The sequence below is a fragment of the Rutilus rutilus genome (assembly GCF_951802725.1).
Source record: "Rutilus rutilus genome assembly, chromosome: 10".
In the NCBI taxonomy this organism is placed as follows: Eukaryota; Metazoa; Chordata; class Actinopteri; order Cypriniformes; family Leuciscidae; genus Rutilus; species Rutilus rutilus.
This window is the reverse complement of record NC_140215.1, coordinates 24118147-24138240: the sequence shown is the minus strand read 5'-3', so window position 1 is coordinate 24138240 and position 20094 is coordinate 24118147. Positions and strand designations below refer to the sequence as shown.

Below are 20094 nucleotides of genomic sequence, written 5' to 3'. Positions count from 1 at the left end.
ACAGTATATAGGGATATAGGTACAATTTGCTGAGAAAACTATTTGGATGTAATGCAGACAGACCTGTAATGCAGTTGGCCTCCTCGTCAATCGATAGGTTTTGCATCTGTGGCATGAGTTCCCATTCGTGGCAGCAATAGCTTCTGTTGGCATAACTTGACAATTTGAACAAGTGCACCACCATTTGTCGTTCATCCTGGCTCTTGCTACAGCTGTGGGCCCAGCATCAACTTGGACAACTTCATCTCTGTCCTCTCGCTCTCTCTCTTCCCGTTCTATCTCCATCTGCTGAAGTTCGGCATCGGTATACTCCGGTTCATAAAGGTATCCCTTTGGCGTTGTGCTAAAATTACTTTAATCATCATCTGTTCCGTCTGACATTGTGCTAAAATTGGTTTCATCATCAGAAGTTTCGTAGTCAGACATGTTGTCAGCGAGTCGCGCTATCAACAGCTGATCGGAACGTGCGCACTGTTGACGTTGACAGCAGCGCGGATTGATAGAAATGGAAAGAAAATAGTGCCGATTAAAAACTGAGGTATGAATTTTGAATGGCGTGTTTTTTGTGATGTAAATTAATCAAGCTTTGAAACGCATATAATTTTTTCACGTAAAAACGCAGTTTTGAGGCCCCGGAAACTAACCGGGAATACTTTCTTGAAAAACTTCCAGCGGCCAGAACTCTGACCAGGGAGGTGACCACAGAGTGGGTCAGTGTGTATGCACTATAGTGCTGGTAAGGATTGCATACAACTTCATGTCTTAAATGGGCGAACTAACCCTTTAACTTAGTTAATAACTAACTAACGACCCATAACTTTTGAATGGTAGTATAAATGTATATTATTCATTTATTTCTTGCTGTTATTAAATTATTTATTTTTGCCTCTTATTGAAGTTTTACTGTATATTGTTCAGTTTATGTGGAGTGGTGCGAGAGAGATGGCGATCAGAGATTTCGACTGATGAGAAAGTAAAGAGAGCTTTTTATCTGAGCCAGCGCTTTGGAGACCAGGTACTCAAACACGCCCTGTCTTTATCATACATTTATCACTGATGGTCACTTAAGCTACACAGAAAGCCCTGTACAATCATCCAAGCTGGAAGTTACTGATAATACTAATGACTGCGTTACCTCAATTCCTCACACATTTGAATGAAATATGTTTTTGTCTGTGTAGGAATTCTGTGCCACAATCCTAGATGTGCTGACACCTGATGATGTGCGAGTCCTGGCAGAGAGTGAGGACGAGTTAAGTCGTACAGGAGATTTTGAGCGAGTTTTTCCCTCTCATGCTTCCTCCCGGTACCTCCGCTTCTTTGAGCAACCGCGCTACCTCAACATCCTCCTCAACCAATGGGAACAGAAATACTGGCTCAGCAGGAGCAAAGGTGTGTGTTTGCATTGCACCGTGCTTTGATCTGTACCTCTGGCTCAGTTTGTGTAGCTATCCATTTTGACTCTGTCCATACTTCATTTAGGTATCAATCTACTGAGGGATTTGTGTGAGAAGAGAGTGCACCTGGGGAACCTGGCAGATTCTGTTCATCACGTAAGTGCAGCTGCACCACAGTACACTATTGGAATTTGAGGTTTTGGATACAATGGTACCGTCATTTGGTACCTGACATAGAAATGGAAATCATCCCCAGCAATCTCTGATTTATATCTATCTATCTATCTATCTATCTATCTATCTATCTATCTATCTATCTATCTATCTATCTATCTATCTATCTATCTATCTATCTATCTATCTATCTATCTATCTATCTTTTTTTTATCATGTTTACCTAACTACTAGTAAGGTAGTGGAAATTCATTGGTCATTGCTTGTGTGAACTCTGTTGAAGATTTACTATATTTATGTTATGTATGTGCTTGTTTTCATAGTGGTCTTCCAAGTCGTATCATGGACATAGACCTCAGCTGTCTAGATCTAGGTATGTACGCACTACGCACCTACAACCATCCCTCACTGACAACTTACATCTGACCTTATTCTCATGACCTTACTCTCATTCTTATGTCATGTCGCTCTCTCTGTTTCTCAGTGTGATGGTCAGTCAGAGATCTGATGCCGAAGACGAGGACTTGTCTGATCGGGAGGTTCAGTCAGTCACCATGAGTCTTCCAGACATGAGTTTGCTGAGTACTGTTAGCCTGAGTCCCAGTCCCACCTCCACCTCCAGCTCCAGCCTGGTCAGTGACAGCCTGCCTTCTCACGACGACCTTTGAACTCGACCCCCACAATTCAAACTGGACATTCAGAGCTTCTAAACTGTGTGTATACTTAACATCTCAGCTAAAGCTCCTAGTAGAGCTCTTAGAGTTGTGCAGTTCTGCATTTGGAGGGAAATAAGACTGGAAAGCAGACTAAATAAAATAACTGGCCAAATGGATGAGTGTTAAAAGCAGTATTTTGATGCTGGAACACACAATACACACATATACACAGTGCATGTGGGTGGCAGGAAGAAAGAGCTCTTTTGTTTGGGGGTTTGATTGCATTTCCATATGAGCCTATAAATAATTCGGCTTTGTTTACATCAAAGGTCTATGTATAGTACAGGCCTCTTTTGGGCAGATTATTTTAAATGTGTGGGATGAAATATGAAGTTTGGAAAATATATATACTATTGTAAAAATAAAAACATTCGCTGTCGCATGTCTTCTAAAGAAATTTGCATGCCTGGAAGAAGGGAGACAACATGCTCAGGTTAGGGTTTTTAAATTAAAATTGCTATTTAAATATGACTCTTTAATTCTTTCATAACCATTTGAATTAGGTCCTCAAAAGTGTTGAAATATTAAGAGTGATCTGAGCATTTGAATGTGCGTTTACTACAGTATGCGCGTCATTGTAAATGTGTCCATCGTATAAAGCCATTGTGTCACTTCAGAAGACTTGAATTTGGATTCAAAATGGAGGGACAGAAATCTCTCAGGTTTAAAAAAAAAAAGTCTTCATTTGTTTTTGAAAGTTGAACGAAAATCGTACAGGTTTGAAACGACATGAGGGTGAGTACATGATGACAGAATTTACATTTTTGTGTGAATTATTCCTTCTAAATACAGTAAGCTGAGTCTTGGATAAAACTAATTCTATTTCACAAATCATATCGATACATCAACTAAACAAATGGTAGCATTTTTATATTGCGAAATCTCAATATAACTATCGTTACACCCCTACTGACCGGTATTTCTGCATGGGTAGGTTACAGGAATAGTGTCTCATAGGGGCAGATTCCCTTTAGAATGCGTTTAGTTACTATTGAACACTTACTATGTGTTTACTTTTATAATAAGTGGTACAATTATTATTGCTCTTAGCGAATTGAGCAAACGGTGTGCAACCGTTGTTCTCAACTAGGGGTCTGGGAGCCCCAAAAAAACTTCTAAGGGGCCCTAAAAATTATATTTCTTATTTTAGTTAGATTTTTCTTTCTTTTAAGAGGCACGGTTCCCTTGGGAAAACCTGGATAAATGAGGAAGCTTAAATTTAAGTGTTATTTCTAGACCTGAAAAACTAGAGATGCTAGAAAAACTCATAAAAAAATAACTAAATGTTTGTTATAAGAGTACAAAAAGAATGCATTTTCCAAACCATACCTTCACTTTATCCAGATGCTCTTAACCCTATTATGAATGATTTATTTTTTAGAGGAGTCGGGACAGGACGCATTTGCCCGTACGTGTCACATCATATTCGTAAACAAACATGGCTTTGGAACATGGAAGGTGTGGGAGTAGCGTGAAGATTGACCATGGACCACGCAAAGCAAAAAACCTCCGGGGAATCAACTTTTGTAAAAACCAACACAATGTTAGTTATGTATGTAACTGGTTCTGTGAATTCCGAATGACCGCCAGAGGTGGTGCTAAGCTCCAGTGTATTATCGTAGCGCCAGCCCGATAGGTTATGAAAATATAACAGCAAAGTCCCATCATGATGTAGGCCAAGTCTCAAGGGTATAATCCGCAGTAGCCCGGTGCCCAGCCTCGGAATGCTTTCTCGCGCATTCCAAATCACAAAGAACTGAATGTCATCCATTAGTGCTTAGCACCGCCTCTGGCGGTCATCTGGAATTCACAGAACCACAGTTACAGTACATGTGTAACTAGCATTCTGTTTCATTCCTCCTGACAACTAGAGGCAGGGCTAAGCACTAATGGTTGACACATACAGTACCAACACAGTTATGAGAAATAACTGGCCTCGACACCCAATGGTTCAAATGGTGGTGCACAAAGGAATTTGAGTACGAGCAGTCCCACACACGAAAAGGCATAAAACAAACCGCCTTTAAATACCTTTGTTAGAAAATTACTAATAAGGTTATGAGATCCCAAAGAAGGACCTTCAACTGGAGTATGATAAGCAGATATGGCGGCAACACACACTTTTAAGGTAGGAGTTGCTTTATTGTCTTCTAATAGATGTTGTAAGAAACTCTTTACTTTTAGCGCATTACAGTGAATTACAATTCCTTGATCCTCAAGCCAGCAGCATGAAGTGTGTTGAAGTAGCCCTGGCATTACCAATGGTGTTGATTACTGCTGATTCACAACCACAATTACTGTGAACTGGACCCATTGGCTAGACCCAAAGCTGAAGACGAGCCAAATCTGGATGGCAAACACACCCGTTCGGTGGAGAGAGGTTCCCTCTGAGATTCTTTCTTATAGGGAGCTGTCATGGTTGGCCCTGCTAATTATTTAGATTAGAAGAAGAGGAAACCATGGTTTGGCTGGCCATTGAGGTGCAACTAAAAGTACATCTGTGTTTTAAGAGGGATATTCAGTATAATGTCTCCCATAGAAGTGAAAATGGAGGGAACGCATACAGCAGGCAACATGGCCACTCATGGGCTAATGCATCCTGTCCCAGTGGGCTGGACTTCTCAGACCTCGCAAACCACCCGTTGCAATGAGTGGTCCGTTCTGATGCAAACAGGTCCACTTCTGGCTTGCCATATCGGCCCATTCCCCCGGAAGTACCAGATCCTTGGACAGAGCATCTGTGATTTCATTGTATGTGTCTTGGAAATGAACCGCGCTTATTGAAGCCAGTCGGTACAGAGACCATCTGACGATCTTGCAAGTTGCAAAGATGCGAGAGACCTGGTGCCACCCTGATGATTCAAATGAAAGACACTCAATGCGTTGTCTGACCGGGCAAGCATATGATGGACGGCCTATCAAAGCTGAAAAGAAGTGTTGTAGCTCTAGGTACATTGCCCTCAATTTCAGTATGCTCTTCAGTCCCTCTATGACCTTCTTCTGTCATAGTGGCGTCTGAAGTTGAGAAGCAGTGTAGTGATGCCATCGCTGAGTGTCCCAAACTCATGAGTCACATGACTCAAAGTCAATAGAGCTGTCTATTGGAACTGAGGCACAGAAGGGTCCACATTCGACGGCCCTAATGTGGAATTACAGGCAAGAAGCAGCTGCCAGATAGTATTCTCTGCTCAAGTTACATAAGCTACTGACTCATATGCCTTCAATAATGTGTCAGTATGTCCAGTTCTTATTGCTTCATCATACAATATCACCAATGCTGCCACTGGCTGTTTGATCTCGGGTGCCCGATTCCCATGATGGAATCAGCCTCGGCCATTGAAGCTAGAGTACAGGCTGTCTTTGACCTCCTTCTTGGCACATTGGACCCTGCAAGTGCACTGGAGAATTCTGTCATGAAGTTCACACACGATTGCATGGCAGGTTCCACCAATTCTTCACTATTGGATGCACTCATAGAAAGGACATCCAATTCCATAGTACGCTGAAGTTGAAAGCCACCCTGATCCACTGGTGTAGGTATGGCTGATACTGGGGGTTGTAAAGATTAAAGAAGGCATTTCATCTCTGCCATTTCTGAAGAGAGGGAAGCAAAAGTCTTTGACCGTAGATGTTCAGGTGTTTTTCTCTTTGTTGGTGGGCAGTCGTTGGCCAGTCGTTGCTGATGCATAATACTTTTGAACTTGCAGTGGGGCTAAACCTTGTTGAGCTAGGCTAACAGACGACTCTAATTCAGCTAGGTGAAGTTGTCTCTCTAAAATTGGTAGCATACTACGGTGCACACACAGATCAGTCAAAGCATATTTTATTAGTTAAATCCATAAACACTATGGGCAGCGATCGTGTCCATCATCGGATAGAAGCATATTTGGGCACAATTTAGAACTCTGAGGAAAGCTGGAGATAAGAGAGGCACGTAGATCGTATCAATCGTAGATAAAAAATTTGGTTAGGTCCGAACGAATTATAATGGTGATAAAACACTAAGAATCGCACGTAGAACGGATCAAAAACTGGCTTTCATATGGCACCACGTTGCATATGATAATCTGCATGACTGTGATTGCGCAACAAAATCAAGATATACAGTATTAGGTTTGTGAGGATGTAATCTTCTTTTAGACTTTTGCACCTGTGTTGCGAACAACATTCATTCGCGCAGAGGAGCAGAGCCAAAACAATGTTCTTCCGCAAGACGCATGCAGTTTTATTTATTTAACTGCTTAGAGTACCAGAAGTAAAGTAGTAATTGTACCTTTAATTATAATTATTTTATCTCAACTTTCTGCTACATTATTGCCCATAAATAGAGACACTGTACTGTATGAGTTCAGAAAACTGGCCTTCATAATTACTGTCTACACATGTATCCAGTGACACTGAAAGCCTCTCTGTGGCCTAATGTAGTCTTGGAGAACGAAATGATGAACACAAGGTCCAAAGGCACATACTGAGATCATTGTAGTGGCCCTTAATGTACACAATATGCTTTTTAGCTGATTGATCTTCCGTTAAACATGAATTAATAAATTAGCAAGTCATAAATGTCTTAACCTGACCCATTATAAGATGTCATGGGAATTTAAGTCATCTTATACATGTTTTGACTAAGGTCCTGATTATGCTGTCCAGGACCAGGTCTAATGCAGGGGTGTTGTGAATACACAGCCACTCACAGTCGCAACAACTGTGACTCTCCTCCCCCTGTCTCACGTTCAGCCCTCTGCGTGCCTGGGCCGGCTTTCTCTCCTGATTTAGATTGTGCTCTGCACTCGGACGGGAGTACAGCTGAAGTATGCTCCGGTCAGGCCAGCTCAAGCACTGAAAACGTTTGGGACACGGTGGGACACCAGAACATGGACCCCCTGACAGAGGTAAGACCCACAGAGCAACGTTTCTGATGAGGTGAATCTTATTCCAGGAACTGTTGTGACAGCTTAAACTTGAAAACATTATAATATCAACGTTTATCTTGATGTTTGCTGAAGAACGAACTAAATTCAATCAACAATTCAGTGTTGACGATTCAAAATGAGTGGATTCAACAGATAACATGCATAACTAGTCTTTCTGGTTGCTTTGCGCATTGTGTTTATGTTTGAGGTTATTTTTGGAGATCTGAACAGTGCATGGAGACAAGGCCTCTGTGTAGATCAAGTTCAGGGTGAGGTAGAAATATGTAGCATGAAAACATCATTATTTCTGATAATAATTAACTATATGCGCTTTTCCTGAAAGAAAGAAAGAAAAAAAAAACACTGATTGCACGGCAGCAAAATAATAGTGTTAACATTTGAGTAAAGTTTAGACTGTGCTGCATGAGATTGGGTAGGGTTGAATTAATTGTCAGAAATATAATATATCATGAAAATGTTATATGCAACCTGGTTTATCTTTCTAGTCATACTGTTGAGATAATAGACCCTTCTCTGTGTGGTTCTGTTGCAGGATTACAGTTTTATTTGCGGTTAAGCAACATCACAGTCACAATCCATTATGGGATTCGGCTGTAGGCACAAGGCCACAGCTAATATACAGATCAACAACATTATTGATGCTGACATTTTCTTTTGATATTTTTTGATTTAATAGTTGGTTACATAAGGTGATGCTATGTCCTCTTCACTTCTCTTGACTGCTTTTTTGTGCATATTTCCTTATAGTGAAAGTCCATGTCTTCTCTGTTTTAGTTCCCCTTTGTGGAGGATGAGGGGCTCACCATGAAGAGGACAGGTATCTATCGGTATCTTTTGTACACCCTGTGCGTTTCTTAACATTAACATTTAACCATTTCTTAGCTAGTCTCTGAAATTCTGTCATTCAATCCAGTGACTTATTTTATTGAGTTATTTATTCACTTAGGAATTTAGTTTTTAAAATGTAGAGGTGTAGCTAATGCGAATATCACATATTTTGCTTCTAATTTTCAGTTTTGAACTAATTACCAAAGGTGATTATAAAATCGTTTTCTTTTTTCCAGAAATGGTAAGCCTAAAAAGTTTATCAACTTGTCCCCTTCAAGGGGGTTTAAGACTAAATCCAAAAACTAAGCAAAAATGGCTAATTTCACTTCTTTCTCTATGACCAATGTGATGATTATTATGTTTTAGTGTCCCCAACTATGACGACCACAGAAATGTGAGAAGGTGCTGCTTTCACGCCTTGTCGTAATTACGAGATGACAACATGAAATTCTACTCTGAGCTGGTCATATCCTTGGGTTTGGAATTATGGGTTTCTCTCTCTCTGTCTGGCAACACTATCAATGCCACTAAGAATCTGCAGCGGTCCCGTGGTACAAGTCGGAGCTGAATTGAATTGAATTGAATTAATCAATAGTTCTACAAGGACGTGAACACTTTTTACAAGTCGAAATCTCGTAATAACCTTATTTCCGACATGGCGTGAGTGCACCTAGTGTCAATCACTGCTACCACAAATCTACACAACATCACTATAGCTACCTTTGGTCCCAAATGTGAAGTAAAAGACCACTCTAGCTGTCTTATATTGTTTAACCAAAAATAAATTTCTTTCTCTATTTCTTTTCTGACAAATAGTGTTACTCCAAGTCGGCGCCGACATGTAGCGCCGTTGCGCTCGGGCGGCCCGAGTTTGAGTCCCGGCTCGTGGACCTTTCCCGATCCCGTCCCCCGTCTCTCTCCCACCTCGCTTCCTGTCAACCCTCTACTGTCCTGTCACAATTAAAGGCAAAAATTGCCAAAAATAAATAAATAAAATAGTGTTACTCCATGAATCTTCAGTAAAGAGAAAAAAATCCTTACTGGGGAGATTTTATGCCTTGACAAGTGTGATTGATTTCTAAATGAAACTATAAATATGTTAGTTTTTGAATAGGATGTATGAGTGTAGCAGGACTGTCCCAGCTGCAGACTGACCGACCTGCAGCAGGGGTCTCCCTCTCTGTCTCCCTCTAAAGAGCCTCTCCAAGACCCTGACTCAGACGTGTATGCCAAGTTCTTCATGAGTCACTGCTGCTACGATGCCATTCCAACAAGCTCCAAACTGGTCATCTTTGACACAACACTGCAGGTGTGCTTATGTGTTGAAGTCACATTCCCTCACTACAGTGTTTTAGATTGATTTACATCAAAAATATTAATATATTCCAGATTGAAATGTTCAGAGAGCATAAACAGTGAAATATGTGAGTGATCTGTACAGGTGAAGAAAGCATTCTTTGCAATGGTTGCAAACGGGGTCAGAGCGGCACCTTTATGGGACAACAAGCTGCAGTGTTTCGTAGGTAAGCAAAAGTTAGGGTTCTGCTGAGCCTGTCAAAGTGTGGTTGGTCAGCTGTGAGCCTGCATCAGATTACTGAAATCTTATAATGTCACTGCAACATCCTAACCCATGTTAAGGAAAGCGAACATGTTTCACATATGCTAAAACACTCAGCAATCCCATTAAACGGCTATGTCCCAGCTCTACCATCCGTTTAATTTTGGTCCTATATTTAGGATAGAAAATTATTAGATAGTGGATGACATTTCTGCTCCTTCAGGGATTTTCTGGAATGCAGTGGTTTCGCAAACAGTTGCTCACAATAATCACACAAATCGCCTTCTACAGATGATCAGCTGCTTTTGATTAAACCAGAGCAGTACCCTTAAATGCATGTATGTTTCTCCAATTATTATTACATATTCTGGTCTTTTGCGACCCAGATCTATATCTAACACGGATGGATCCCTACCTGACGCGATAATATAAAACTCCTGATATTAGTGTATTGCTCTGCAGTGATCCATCAATACATCATCACATGTATCAAAAAATTCTGTTTCACATAAATGCTGTTCTTTTGAACGTTCTATTCATCAGAGAATCCTGAAATGTATTACCATTTCCATAAAAATATCAAGCAGCATAACTTTTTACAACATTGATGATGATGATGATGATGATAATAATAAATGTTTATTGAGCAGCAAATCAGCATATTAGAATGATTTCTGAAGGATCATGTGACACCAAAGACTGAAGAAATTATGCAGAAAATTCAGCTTTACCATCATAAGAATAAATTAAACTTGTGTAAAAGTTTGTTTTTACAAACAGAAAATGAAATGCATATTATATTAAAAAACAGCCATTTAAAAATGTTTTTACTGTATTTTTGATCAAAGAAATGAAACCTTGGTGAGCATAAGAGACTTCTTTCAAAAACCCCAAACTTTTGAAATGGCGGTGTACAAGTGAAGATTCATCATGTATACATACTGTATGTATGTGTGCTGACACAGCTTTGATTGATCATACTCAACACCCCGTCCTCTGCGTCCGTGCCAGCGTCTAAGTTTAGTTGGCTCCTGGGTGATGGTATCTGGTGGGAAATGGCAGGGTAGAGCTCTAATCCCCTGAACCTTCTCTGGGAGTAATAATAGCCATGCTAATGAGAAAGCATATCCTCCTACTGAAAGGAAACTTGGGCGCAGGAACGTGTTCCACTTTCAGTGCATAGTGAGAGTTAGTATGTTTATGATAATGTTAGCCTCTTGGTACTTTAATTTCAAGCTGTAATTTGCTTAAGAACTTTAAGTTCAGTATTGTCTGGTCAGCTTCAGATCAGCTTGTGTGAATTAACTGTTGTATTTAAATCTGAGTGCTCCTGTTTATGTTGTCCTTTTGCTATTTCTGTCTTTGCAGGGATGCTCACCATTACAGACTTTATCAACATTCTCCATCGTTACTACAAATCACCCTTGGTAACCGCTATCTAACACCTTTTTTCCCCAAATTTAAAGTCCCCCTGTAGTCTTTGATCACCAAAATGACATATTTAGGCATTTTTTCCTTGAACAAAAATTACTTCATGTCTTAATATGAATATGCAAATTAGCCCCGCCTCCACTCACTCACACCAGCTCAGAGATCCACTCGTTGACGAACACATTGACCTGATTGGTTACAAGGTAGTTTGTGACGTCAGAAACACCTGTGATTTCAAACCGTGTTTTAGAGACTGTCTTTGTTTCACTGCAGTTTTAAGAAGAAAATACTCAGCAGTGATGCTGACTTATGAATTTGCACATTGTTTGTCTTAAAGCATATTAAAAACACCACATAGACATATAAACGCTTGATTTTCACCATAGGGGGACTTTAGATAAATATAGGGGAAACTGGGGCTAGTTGTGAAAATTGTTGCTGAATAATCCTCATGGTATCGATGTGTTCTCATGGCTCCAAAAACATTTCAACCATTGTTGCATAAAAAAACATAAGATATAACAAGCGTACATTGACCTTTTTGAGCGTTGACATTTTATAATGTGACAAAAGCTTTCTATTTCAAATAAATGCTGTTCTTTTGAACTTAGGTTTTCCACAAAAATTAAGCAGCACAACTGTTTTCAACATTGATAAAAGATAAGATCATGGTTTTTTTTTCTGTTTTAGGTTCAGATTTATGAGCTGGAGGAACACAAGATTGAAACATGGAGAGGTGATTGTGTATATTTTTAAGGATAAATATGTGTGTATATGTGTTATTGTAATGTTTTAAATTTTAAGCTCTATGTTTTCCCTCTTCCAGAGATCTATCTACAGTATTCTCTCAACTCCCTGATCAGCATCGCACCTGGATCCAGGTAAACCAGGACTTCTACTGCACTTCGGTTGCTTTTTCTTTTTCTTTTATCTTTCTAGTGACGGAGAGTTGTGTTTTCTGTTGCCAGCCTCTTCAAAGCCATTTATTCTTTACTGAAGAACAAGATTCACCGGCTACCCGTCATAGATCCAGAATCAGGGAACGTCCTCCACATACTCACCCATAAACGTATCCTCAAGTTCTTACACATCTTTGTAAGAGCTTTTATGTTGTTCTCTTTATATAACCTTGCATTAAATGTTCACTCAGTCATTTTTACCTCATTAAAAAGTGTTTTATTTATAAATGAATAAAGAGTAATACTATTTAAAACTAGATGTACCGCATGGCGGTACAAAATATGACCGCCGCTCAGGCCTGCAGTGGCTTTCCACAAAAATAAATGACGTGGAGCAATTTGGCTGTATTGCGTGTTTATGTATATACCTAAAAAAAGTAGTAGTATGTGCATGTCTGTCTGTGTGTGTGTGTGTGTGTTTGTGTGTGCGCATGTGTGTTTGTGTGTGTGTGTCTGTGCATGTGGATTTGTATGTGTGTGTATGGGTGTGTGTCTGTGCGTGTGGATGTCAGTGTGTGTGCATGCTAGCGTTTGTTTGTATTCCTGCATGTGTGTGTGTGACAGTATCATCCTAAACCAGCAACCCTTCGATCAACAGCACCATCTACAGGCCGATGAGTGTACAGTCACTAAATGTGCACATAAATGAATTTATTTTATACCCCCCCATGGATGAAATTCTACGAAACTTAGCATACCCCCAGAGGATGTCAAGTTAATCATACACATGAAATATGGTGCAGTTCTGAACATCTCCACTGAAGATAGGGGCGATTAAAGCAGAATAATATTGCATTTAAATTTTTTATGGGAGGGGCGCAAATCACAAATGAGTGATTATGGGCTAGGTTGATGTGGGCCCTTAAGACCAACATACCATAAAAATGTCTTCATCCTCGGTTCCACGGTTCAAGTAGTTATTTAGGAAAAACTGCATTTTTGGGGTTTGGGGGGGGCCCAGCGCGGGGGGGAGTGGCCCCCGGGGACCAAACGAAATTTTTCCGTAAAAGTCTAGTGGGGCTACATGCCCACCAAATTTCATGTTCCCCGGTGTTTCGGTGTCCCTGGTATCGTTGACGGAAAATTCAGTAGATTGACGGGAAAAAAAAACTAAAAAACTTTGACAATCGATTATGGGCTAGGTTGATGTGGGCCCTTAAGACCAACATACTTTGCAAATTTCTTCATCCTCGGTGCCACGGTTCAGGTAGTTATTTAGGAAAAACTGCATTTTTTGGGTTTGGGGGGGCCCAGCGCGGGGGGGGGGAGTGGCCCCCGGGGACCAAACGAAATTTTTCCGTAAAAGTTTAGTGGGGCTACATGCTCACCAAATTTCATGTTCCCCGGTGTTTCGGTGTCCCTGGTATCGTTGACGGAAAATTCAGTAGATTGACAAAAAAAAAAAAAAAAAAAACTTTGACAATCCCTATATGACCACTTTCGCTAGCTACGGTCATAATAATTTTCAAACATGTGAGATAGCGACTTCAGTCATATGAGAAGCTCAATAAAAGCTGCCTAAATGTACAGTTTTTCTGTGAATTTTCATGGGAGAAATAGTCATTTTAATAGTAATCCACAAAACAGAGAATTTTGCTAAAGGACAAAAGCTTTCCCCATGCAGATTTCTCAACAGGTTTGAGTTCACCTCAATAACCAGCACTGTTATTGAACAAGTTAATCATGGCTGACTGCAATTTGTGTGTGTATGCCTCCTACTCGCCACTAGGTTTGCTATCAAAAGTAAATAGTTACTATTAAAACATAACCCAATCCACTTTCAACCCAATCTCATGAAACAATGTAACTGTATTACATGGTGGCAATTTCGAATGAATTTGCACAATGGTAATTATACTGAAACATGCACTTTTTAGGGGGATAAACGTGACAGTCCGCCCTTAACCCCACTTCTAAACCTAACCATCAGTGAGAAGATTGTTTCCACCACTGAATATTAAATACAAAAGGTATTTTGTCTCAAACTTTTTATCTCACAATTCTGACTCTTTTTTTTCTCACAATTGCAAATTTTACATCTCATATAAACTCTAGCAATTGCGTGTTATGAAGTCAGAATTGTTTTCTTTTTTCTTCAGAATTAACTTTATAACTCGCAACTGCGAGAAATTGTGAGGAAAAAAGAGAATTGTGATATAAGCTCTTGCAATTGCGAGTTATAAAGTCAGAATTTGCGAGAAACTCATTTATATATTGCACTTCTGACTATATTCTTTGCAATTGCGTGTTTATATTCTCCTGCAATTCTGACTTTATAACACGCAATTGCGAGAAATTGTGAGAAAAAAAGAGAATTGTGATATAAGATCTTGCAATTGCGAGTTAAGTCAATTCTGAGAAAAAGTCACGTGATGTAAACTCGCAATTGTGAGGAAAAAAATTGAGGTAAAAAGTCGCAAATTTGTCTTGTTTTTTTAAGTGAGGCGTAAGCAGATCTTACAAATGAGATTGAAAGAATTCATACGAATTAGCCACCAATTCGCCAAAACGTAAAATGGTTATGAATTGAGAGTGTGTTGGTGTTACATTATGTTGACTGTGACCATAGCTCTGTACTGAATGTTGAATATTTGCTTTATGAATCTCAGGGCTCTATGATCCCCAAGCCACGATTTCTACAGAAGCGGATTGAGGAAGTGGAAATCGGAACATTCAAGAGCATCGCGACTATCAAGGAGACAGAAACAGTTTATGACGCTTTATCAATATTTGTAGAGCGACGGGTTTCAGCCCTGCCCGTCATCAACGAGCAAGGTATTGAGTACAGCTTGTTTGTTTCTCTTCAACCGAAAGTATATTTCATGTGTCTTTTACTTCTAAGTGGTTTCTGATATTTTTCTTTTTCTTTAGGAAAAGTGGTGGCTCTTTACTCCAGATTTGATGTCATTGTACGTTGACTCAAATCCACACCTCTTATTTCAATGAGTGTTACAGATGACTTTCAGATGTACTAAACAAAGCTTAAAGTTGGTGTTATGAGCATACATGTTTTCCTGATTCTACAACAGAATTTGGCTGCACAGCAAAGCTACAACAACCTGAACATGACGATGCAGGAGGCCATTCAGGGCCGCTGGTGCACCATTGAGGGGGTGCTGAAGTGTTACCCTCACGAGACCCTCGAAACCATCATCGATCGCATCGCTGAGGCAGAGGTATTAGAACAAATAGTTGCCATGTTACATGACATTGAGCACAGCCATCTTTGGAATTTCATCTTAGAAATATACAGAGCGACCACAAAAACGGAAGTTAAATGGCATCACTGTCGAAGAGTAATTAGCTGGTGAAGTGGTTTTACTTATTGTTGAGTTAACACAAGTTATCATGAGAATTGTAATGTTTGAAGCGGATGTCATAACAAATGTCAGTATACTTGGAAGTTTTTAAAACGAGTGGTTCGTTCATAAATCCGTAAGATCTTAACTGTGGAATACAAACCGGAAGACAGAACACAACGAGCGCGGTGCTGAAAAGGGGCGGAGCTACATAAGGTCTCAAACGTTTTAGAGTTACGTACCCCCTGAGGCTTTTAACATCCTTCTGCCTACCCTCTCTCTGCAGTCACACCTTTTTCAGTAAGCGACAATATTTGCCCCCTTAAATGGATTTTTCGATTTTGGCAGGAAGTCATTGTCATTATGCGAGCATACTATAGTCATCGAGTCATTCATTCACTCAGTAATGAAGCAAGTGGCTGTAATTATGAATGAATCATTGACTCTCACAATTTGATCAAAGCCGCAGATTTGTTCACAAACACTGCCGTGTGCTGCTGTTCTGCTGTGGCATTCGTTGGACCTATTATTTTGTTGCAAAAAATACTGACAATACTGTGTTTAAAATGAACTTCACTTAATATTAATACCTTTCGTTTGTTGAACCGTTGTATAAAATCAATGTCACATTTGCAATCGTGTGGATATTCTTATAATGTGATCAACATTAAACACAGGAACTCACACAGGGTATGTTTTTGTATCGAAGAGAGTTTGAATTTTAAATTGATCTCTATGCAAAGTCTGTCTATATATTTGTTCTTGTATGGCAAGCCGTTTTAACATTTAATCTTTAAAACCTACTAGTATCTATTTTCATGCTACTAGTACTTTTTTTTTTTTATATCTATATATAAAATTTAATAAAATATATTTTTATATCTATAACTATATATATTCCATTAAGTACTAGTGCTTATTCATTAGCTACTAGTGCCTATTCTTTAGATACTTGTACCTTTTTAAAAGATACTAGTAGTTATTCACTTTTTTTAGATACTAGTACCTATTAAATAGATAGGCCTACTAGTACGATTAATTAGCTACTAGTTCTTATTCAATAGATACTAGTACTCATTCATTAGATACTATTTCTTTCTTTTTTTAGATACTAGTACCTATTAAATACATACTAGTACGATTAATTAGCTACTAGTTCTTATTCAATAGATACTAGAACCTATTTATTAGATACTAGTATTTATTCCAAATGTTACTAGTAAGATTTTTTTTATTTTACTAGTAAGATTTTTATTTTTACTCTACAGTGGTCGTTCTAACTAGTCTTAACCTAAGACGGGTAAAAAATCAGTTGTGACTAGTAAGATAAGAAATGTTACTAGTTACATTTAAAAAAATATTCTAGTGTCTAATGTAGGTACTAGCATCGAATTAAAAGTAATTGTATACAGTAAATAAGTACTAGCATCTAATGAATACTTACTAGTAATATTTAAAAAGAAACTAGTCAATATTGGAATAATTACCAGATATCTTCAACCTCATAAGGAACTAGTAAGAAAATATTAAGATATATCTTCTTTCAAATTGATCATTACATAAACATGAGTATACTCTCAACCACCCAATCAGAGTTCATATGGTAATGCAGGCTAAACTAAGGCTATAGAAGATTGATTTTTCGTAAGTAACTGGCTTTGTTGCTTTATTAGCTATTTGGTTAGCATGAACGCAAGGAGAGATATATGTTTAATATGACATTTATTGTTTTGAATGTACAATTGGCTATAATAAAGACTTAACTGCCAATAAAAATAAATCCAAACAACAGTTAAGTAGATCCAAAAACCAGTTCACAGCCACCAGCCATACAACCACAATACCTAAAGATTGGGACTTTTGGAGAGCATTCATAATTCCTTACAATCAAAAATTCTAAATATTAATCTGCGTCTGAGAATGCGAGACGTGTCAAAATAAGAGTATATATGCACTATAAAACATATGCCTGTTCATTTTTATTTATTTATTTTTTTACTCTAATACCATTAAAAAGGTAGGCTATTATAAAGCCTATTATAGTTATTATAAAAACAGTCTTGTGCAATTCAGTTGTTGCTAGCCTTTAATAATAATGTAGTCTGCAGCAGCAGGTTCAATTACAACATCAGTTGAGAGAGATTTTCTTTTCTTTATCCTCTCTTCTCCTTCCGTTTCCTGTCATCTATCTTTGATATGTTGTTGGTTCAATAATATTCAACATATTATTTGCATACTGATTATTTAAATAGTACTAGTATCTAGGTAAGGTAAGGATATTTTTTTATCTAAAATGTTACTAGTAACTAAAAAATAAGTTCTAGTTCTATTTTTTTTAACAAGTTAGGTATAATTAAATACTAGACACTATTGGAATAAGTACTAGTACCTAAAGAATAAGCAGTAGTAGTTAATGAATAAGTACTAATACTTAATGAAATAGATACTAGTATCAAAAAAACAAGTACTAGTAGCCTGAAAATATATACTTGTAGGTTTTAAGGATTAAATGTTAAAACGGCTTGCCATAGTTCTTCGTGCTAGTAAGTGCTAAATCCCCACTTTTACAAAGGTACATTGTCAAGAACGGCAGTATAGCACGATTTGCCAAGGCAGCATAATCTGCACGCAACCTATCATATACACGTCGCTTGTGTGAATCCAGTCAGCTTTGACCACAGAAGATGAGGTCATTTGATCGGATGTCATGTATTTATGGCATTTTACCTGATAGAAATACATGCTCAGTTTTAATGTTATTTTAAGGTGGAGAATTAGAATTAAAACTCAGCATTTTGTTTGCATACCCCCGTCTGTCACCTCACGTACCCCACTGGGTACACGTACCCCTGTTTGTGAACCACTGGTCTGTAGTATTCAAGAACTGATGGCTTGTTTTTAATCACATCAAGTGAAACATGGCGTCTACTGTACACTGACTATGGTCCATATGCTCTTTCAGGTTCACCGTCTAGTGCTGGTGGACACAGAGGATGTGGTGAAGGGAATCGTCTCGCTCTCTGATTTGCTTCAGGCACTGGTTTTGACTCCAGCAGGCGTTGATGCACTTTTCTGTTAACACCAGTGGAGGGCTTCCTCTCCACCATCATCCTCACTTCCTCTCCTCTCTTACCAGGTAGGCAGACTCTGTCTTCTTTCCTTTTTGCTGACTGCTATCAGCAGAGTTGCTTTATTTCTCTCTTTCTTCGTCTCTCAGATGAACATCCCTCCATTTCTGCAAACATCTCAGTATGTACACTCTCAGATAAATGGTACAAAAACTGTCACTGGGTCTAAAGGTACACATTTCAACCTTATATTTCTACCTAAAGGGTGCATTTTAGTAACTTAAAGGAATATATTGTTAAAGTGTACATTTTACATCCTAAATGGTATATATTACACTCTTAAAAAAAGGGGGTTTTCTCAGTGATGCCGTACAATAACTATTTTTTTGGTTCCCCAAAGAACCTTTCAGTCAACTGTTCTTTAGCCCTTGTGTGTCCTTAAGGACATTTTAGGTTTTTAGTTTTTCTTTTTCAGTTTCAATTTCATTTTCTTGTTTTTTTTTTGCTTAGCATTTTGCCTGTTAAGGCCAACTGCATACATTTTGGACATTATTTTAATTGGATTTTTAACATTTCATTTCCTTTTATAAATCTATTTAGGTACACAAAATGGTTACACTAAGGACCTTAAGGACAAAAATGTCCCCCATTGAAACCCATTAAAATGGCCATTTTTAATCCCAGGGTCATTTAACTATATAATGATGCAGGCTTTCATTCTGTTGGCAAGGCTTCTCAGGTTTGGCCTATAAAGCAAATACTTTGCTATATTTGTGTGGGTGTGTTGGTATGGATGTCAGAGTGTGGTTTGTATGTGTGTGCGTGTGCGTGTGCTTGTAATATTTGAGAGTAATTTGTGTGTTGAGTGTGTAATTTGAGTTTTAGCAGCTAGCAGTTTATGAGTTCAACATGTTTTAAAAAATACACATTTCATATAAAAAAAATTGAAATCATTTTCAATTTAACAATAATCTAACAAGGGTCTTCTTTAAAATGAGACTAAAGTTTGTGCTCCAATGCATAGTGTAAAGAACATTTTAATAATCTGAAGAAACTTTTTCCACTGTATCCTTTTGTGCAATGGAAAGTTATTTATGAAACCATAGATGCCAATAAAGTGCTATATTTTTCTGAGAGTGTATCTGTTGTGTTATTTATGTTTGCTCTGGAGTGCATGGACTATATAGCTCTTTGGAGACATCTTTCACATAACCTGCAAGTGTTTGTTTCCAAAGAGAAAGAATATTCCTATTACTGTGACCAAAAATGCATGGACATTAGCAGTGTGTTACTGTGATTGCAGGAACATTTGTTAATGAAGAATAAAGGAATAATGCTTGTTCTTACATGATTTTGTTTTCCAGAATTTTGTCACAAAGCAAACCATGAGCCTTGAAGATGAATGCTCGAAGACAGAAAGTGTAAATATTTGTAATGTTGCGAGCACTTTGGGATATGATGTTTCACTTTTAAACATGTCTAATCTTATTTTGCAATTTTACTTTTATATTTGTGTAATTTATTAAAGAATTAGAATCACACACTCATCTGAATTGTGCTAGTTCTATGTCAGATAAAACTACAGACATTAAGCATGTAATAATGATAACCTTCTGGCAAAAATCTATTTTTATAACATTTTTGTTATAAAACTTCTTGACCCCTGATCCTCACTTTGTAAATAAACAGATTATGTCATTTAGTCATAAAATTCACTGTGGTGTTTGTGC

At 38.3% G+C, this 20094-nt stretch overlaps 2 protein-coding genes across 8 annotated transcripts in view; both read left to right on the top strand.

Moving 5' to 3' along the window:
- The window catches only part of ttll4 (tubulin tyrosine ligase-like family, member 4), a 33657-nt gene extending 30964 nt beyond the window's left edge, over positions 1-2693 (top strand). For all 3 annotated transcript variants that reach the window (XM_084421347.1, XM_084421348.1, XM_084421349.1), the window contains 5 exons: positions 919-1015; positions 1182-1392; positions 1483-1553; positions 1895-1944; positions 2056-2693. In XM_084421347.1, the coding sequence (XP_084277473.1) occupies positions 919-1015; positions 1182-1392; positions 1483-1553; positions 1895-1944; positions 2056-2239 (613 nt within the window). In that variant the 3' untranslated portion in view covers positions 2240-2693. The remainder of the gene's footprint in view (positions 1-918; positions 1016-1181; positions 1393-1482; positions 1554-1894; positions 1945-2055) is intronic.
- Positions 2694-7050: 4357 nt separating this feature from the next.
- On the top strand, positions 7051-19905 carry prkag3b (protein kinase, AMP-activated, gamma 3b non-catalytic subunit). 5 transcript variants are annotated; one of them, XM_084421039.1, is made up of 14 exons: positions 7051-7179; positions 7996-8038; positions 9246-9358; positions 9491-9572; positions 10976-11034; positions 11729-11774; positions 11865-11919; positions 12007-12133; positions 14607-14772; positions 14869-14906; positions 15027-15173; positions 18259-18432; positions 18514-18595; positions 19729-19905. In XM_084421039.1, exons 1-12 carry the CDS (start codon positions 7162-7164, stop codon positions 18373-18375), a joined length of 1011 nt encoding a protein of 336 aa, XP_084277165.1. In that variant the 5' UTR covers positions 7051-7161; the 3' UTR covers positions 18376-18432; positions 18514-18595; positions 19729-19905. The 5 variants fall into 5 exon arrangements, with proteins under 5 accessions (XP_084277165.1, XP_084277164.1, XP_084277166.1 ...); XM_084421042.1 differs by having other exon boundaries at positions 7074-7179; positions 9218-9358; XM_084421038.1 differs by lacking the exon at positions 18514-18595.
- The last annotated feature ends 189 nt before the right edge of the window (positions 19906-20094 follow it).

Excerpts from the sequence above, each read along its gene's own strand:
- prkag3b (XM_084421038.1), top strand. Across the intron at positions 9,359-9,490 it reads TCTTTGACACAACACTGCAG|GTGAAGAAAGCATTCTTTGC; the intron begins GTGTGCTTATGT and ends TGATCTGTACAG. Across the intron at positions 11,920-12,006 it reads AGCATCGCACCTGGATCCAG|CCTCTTCAAAGCCATTTATT; the intron begins GTAAACCAGGAC and ends TTCTGTTGCCAG.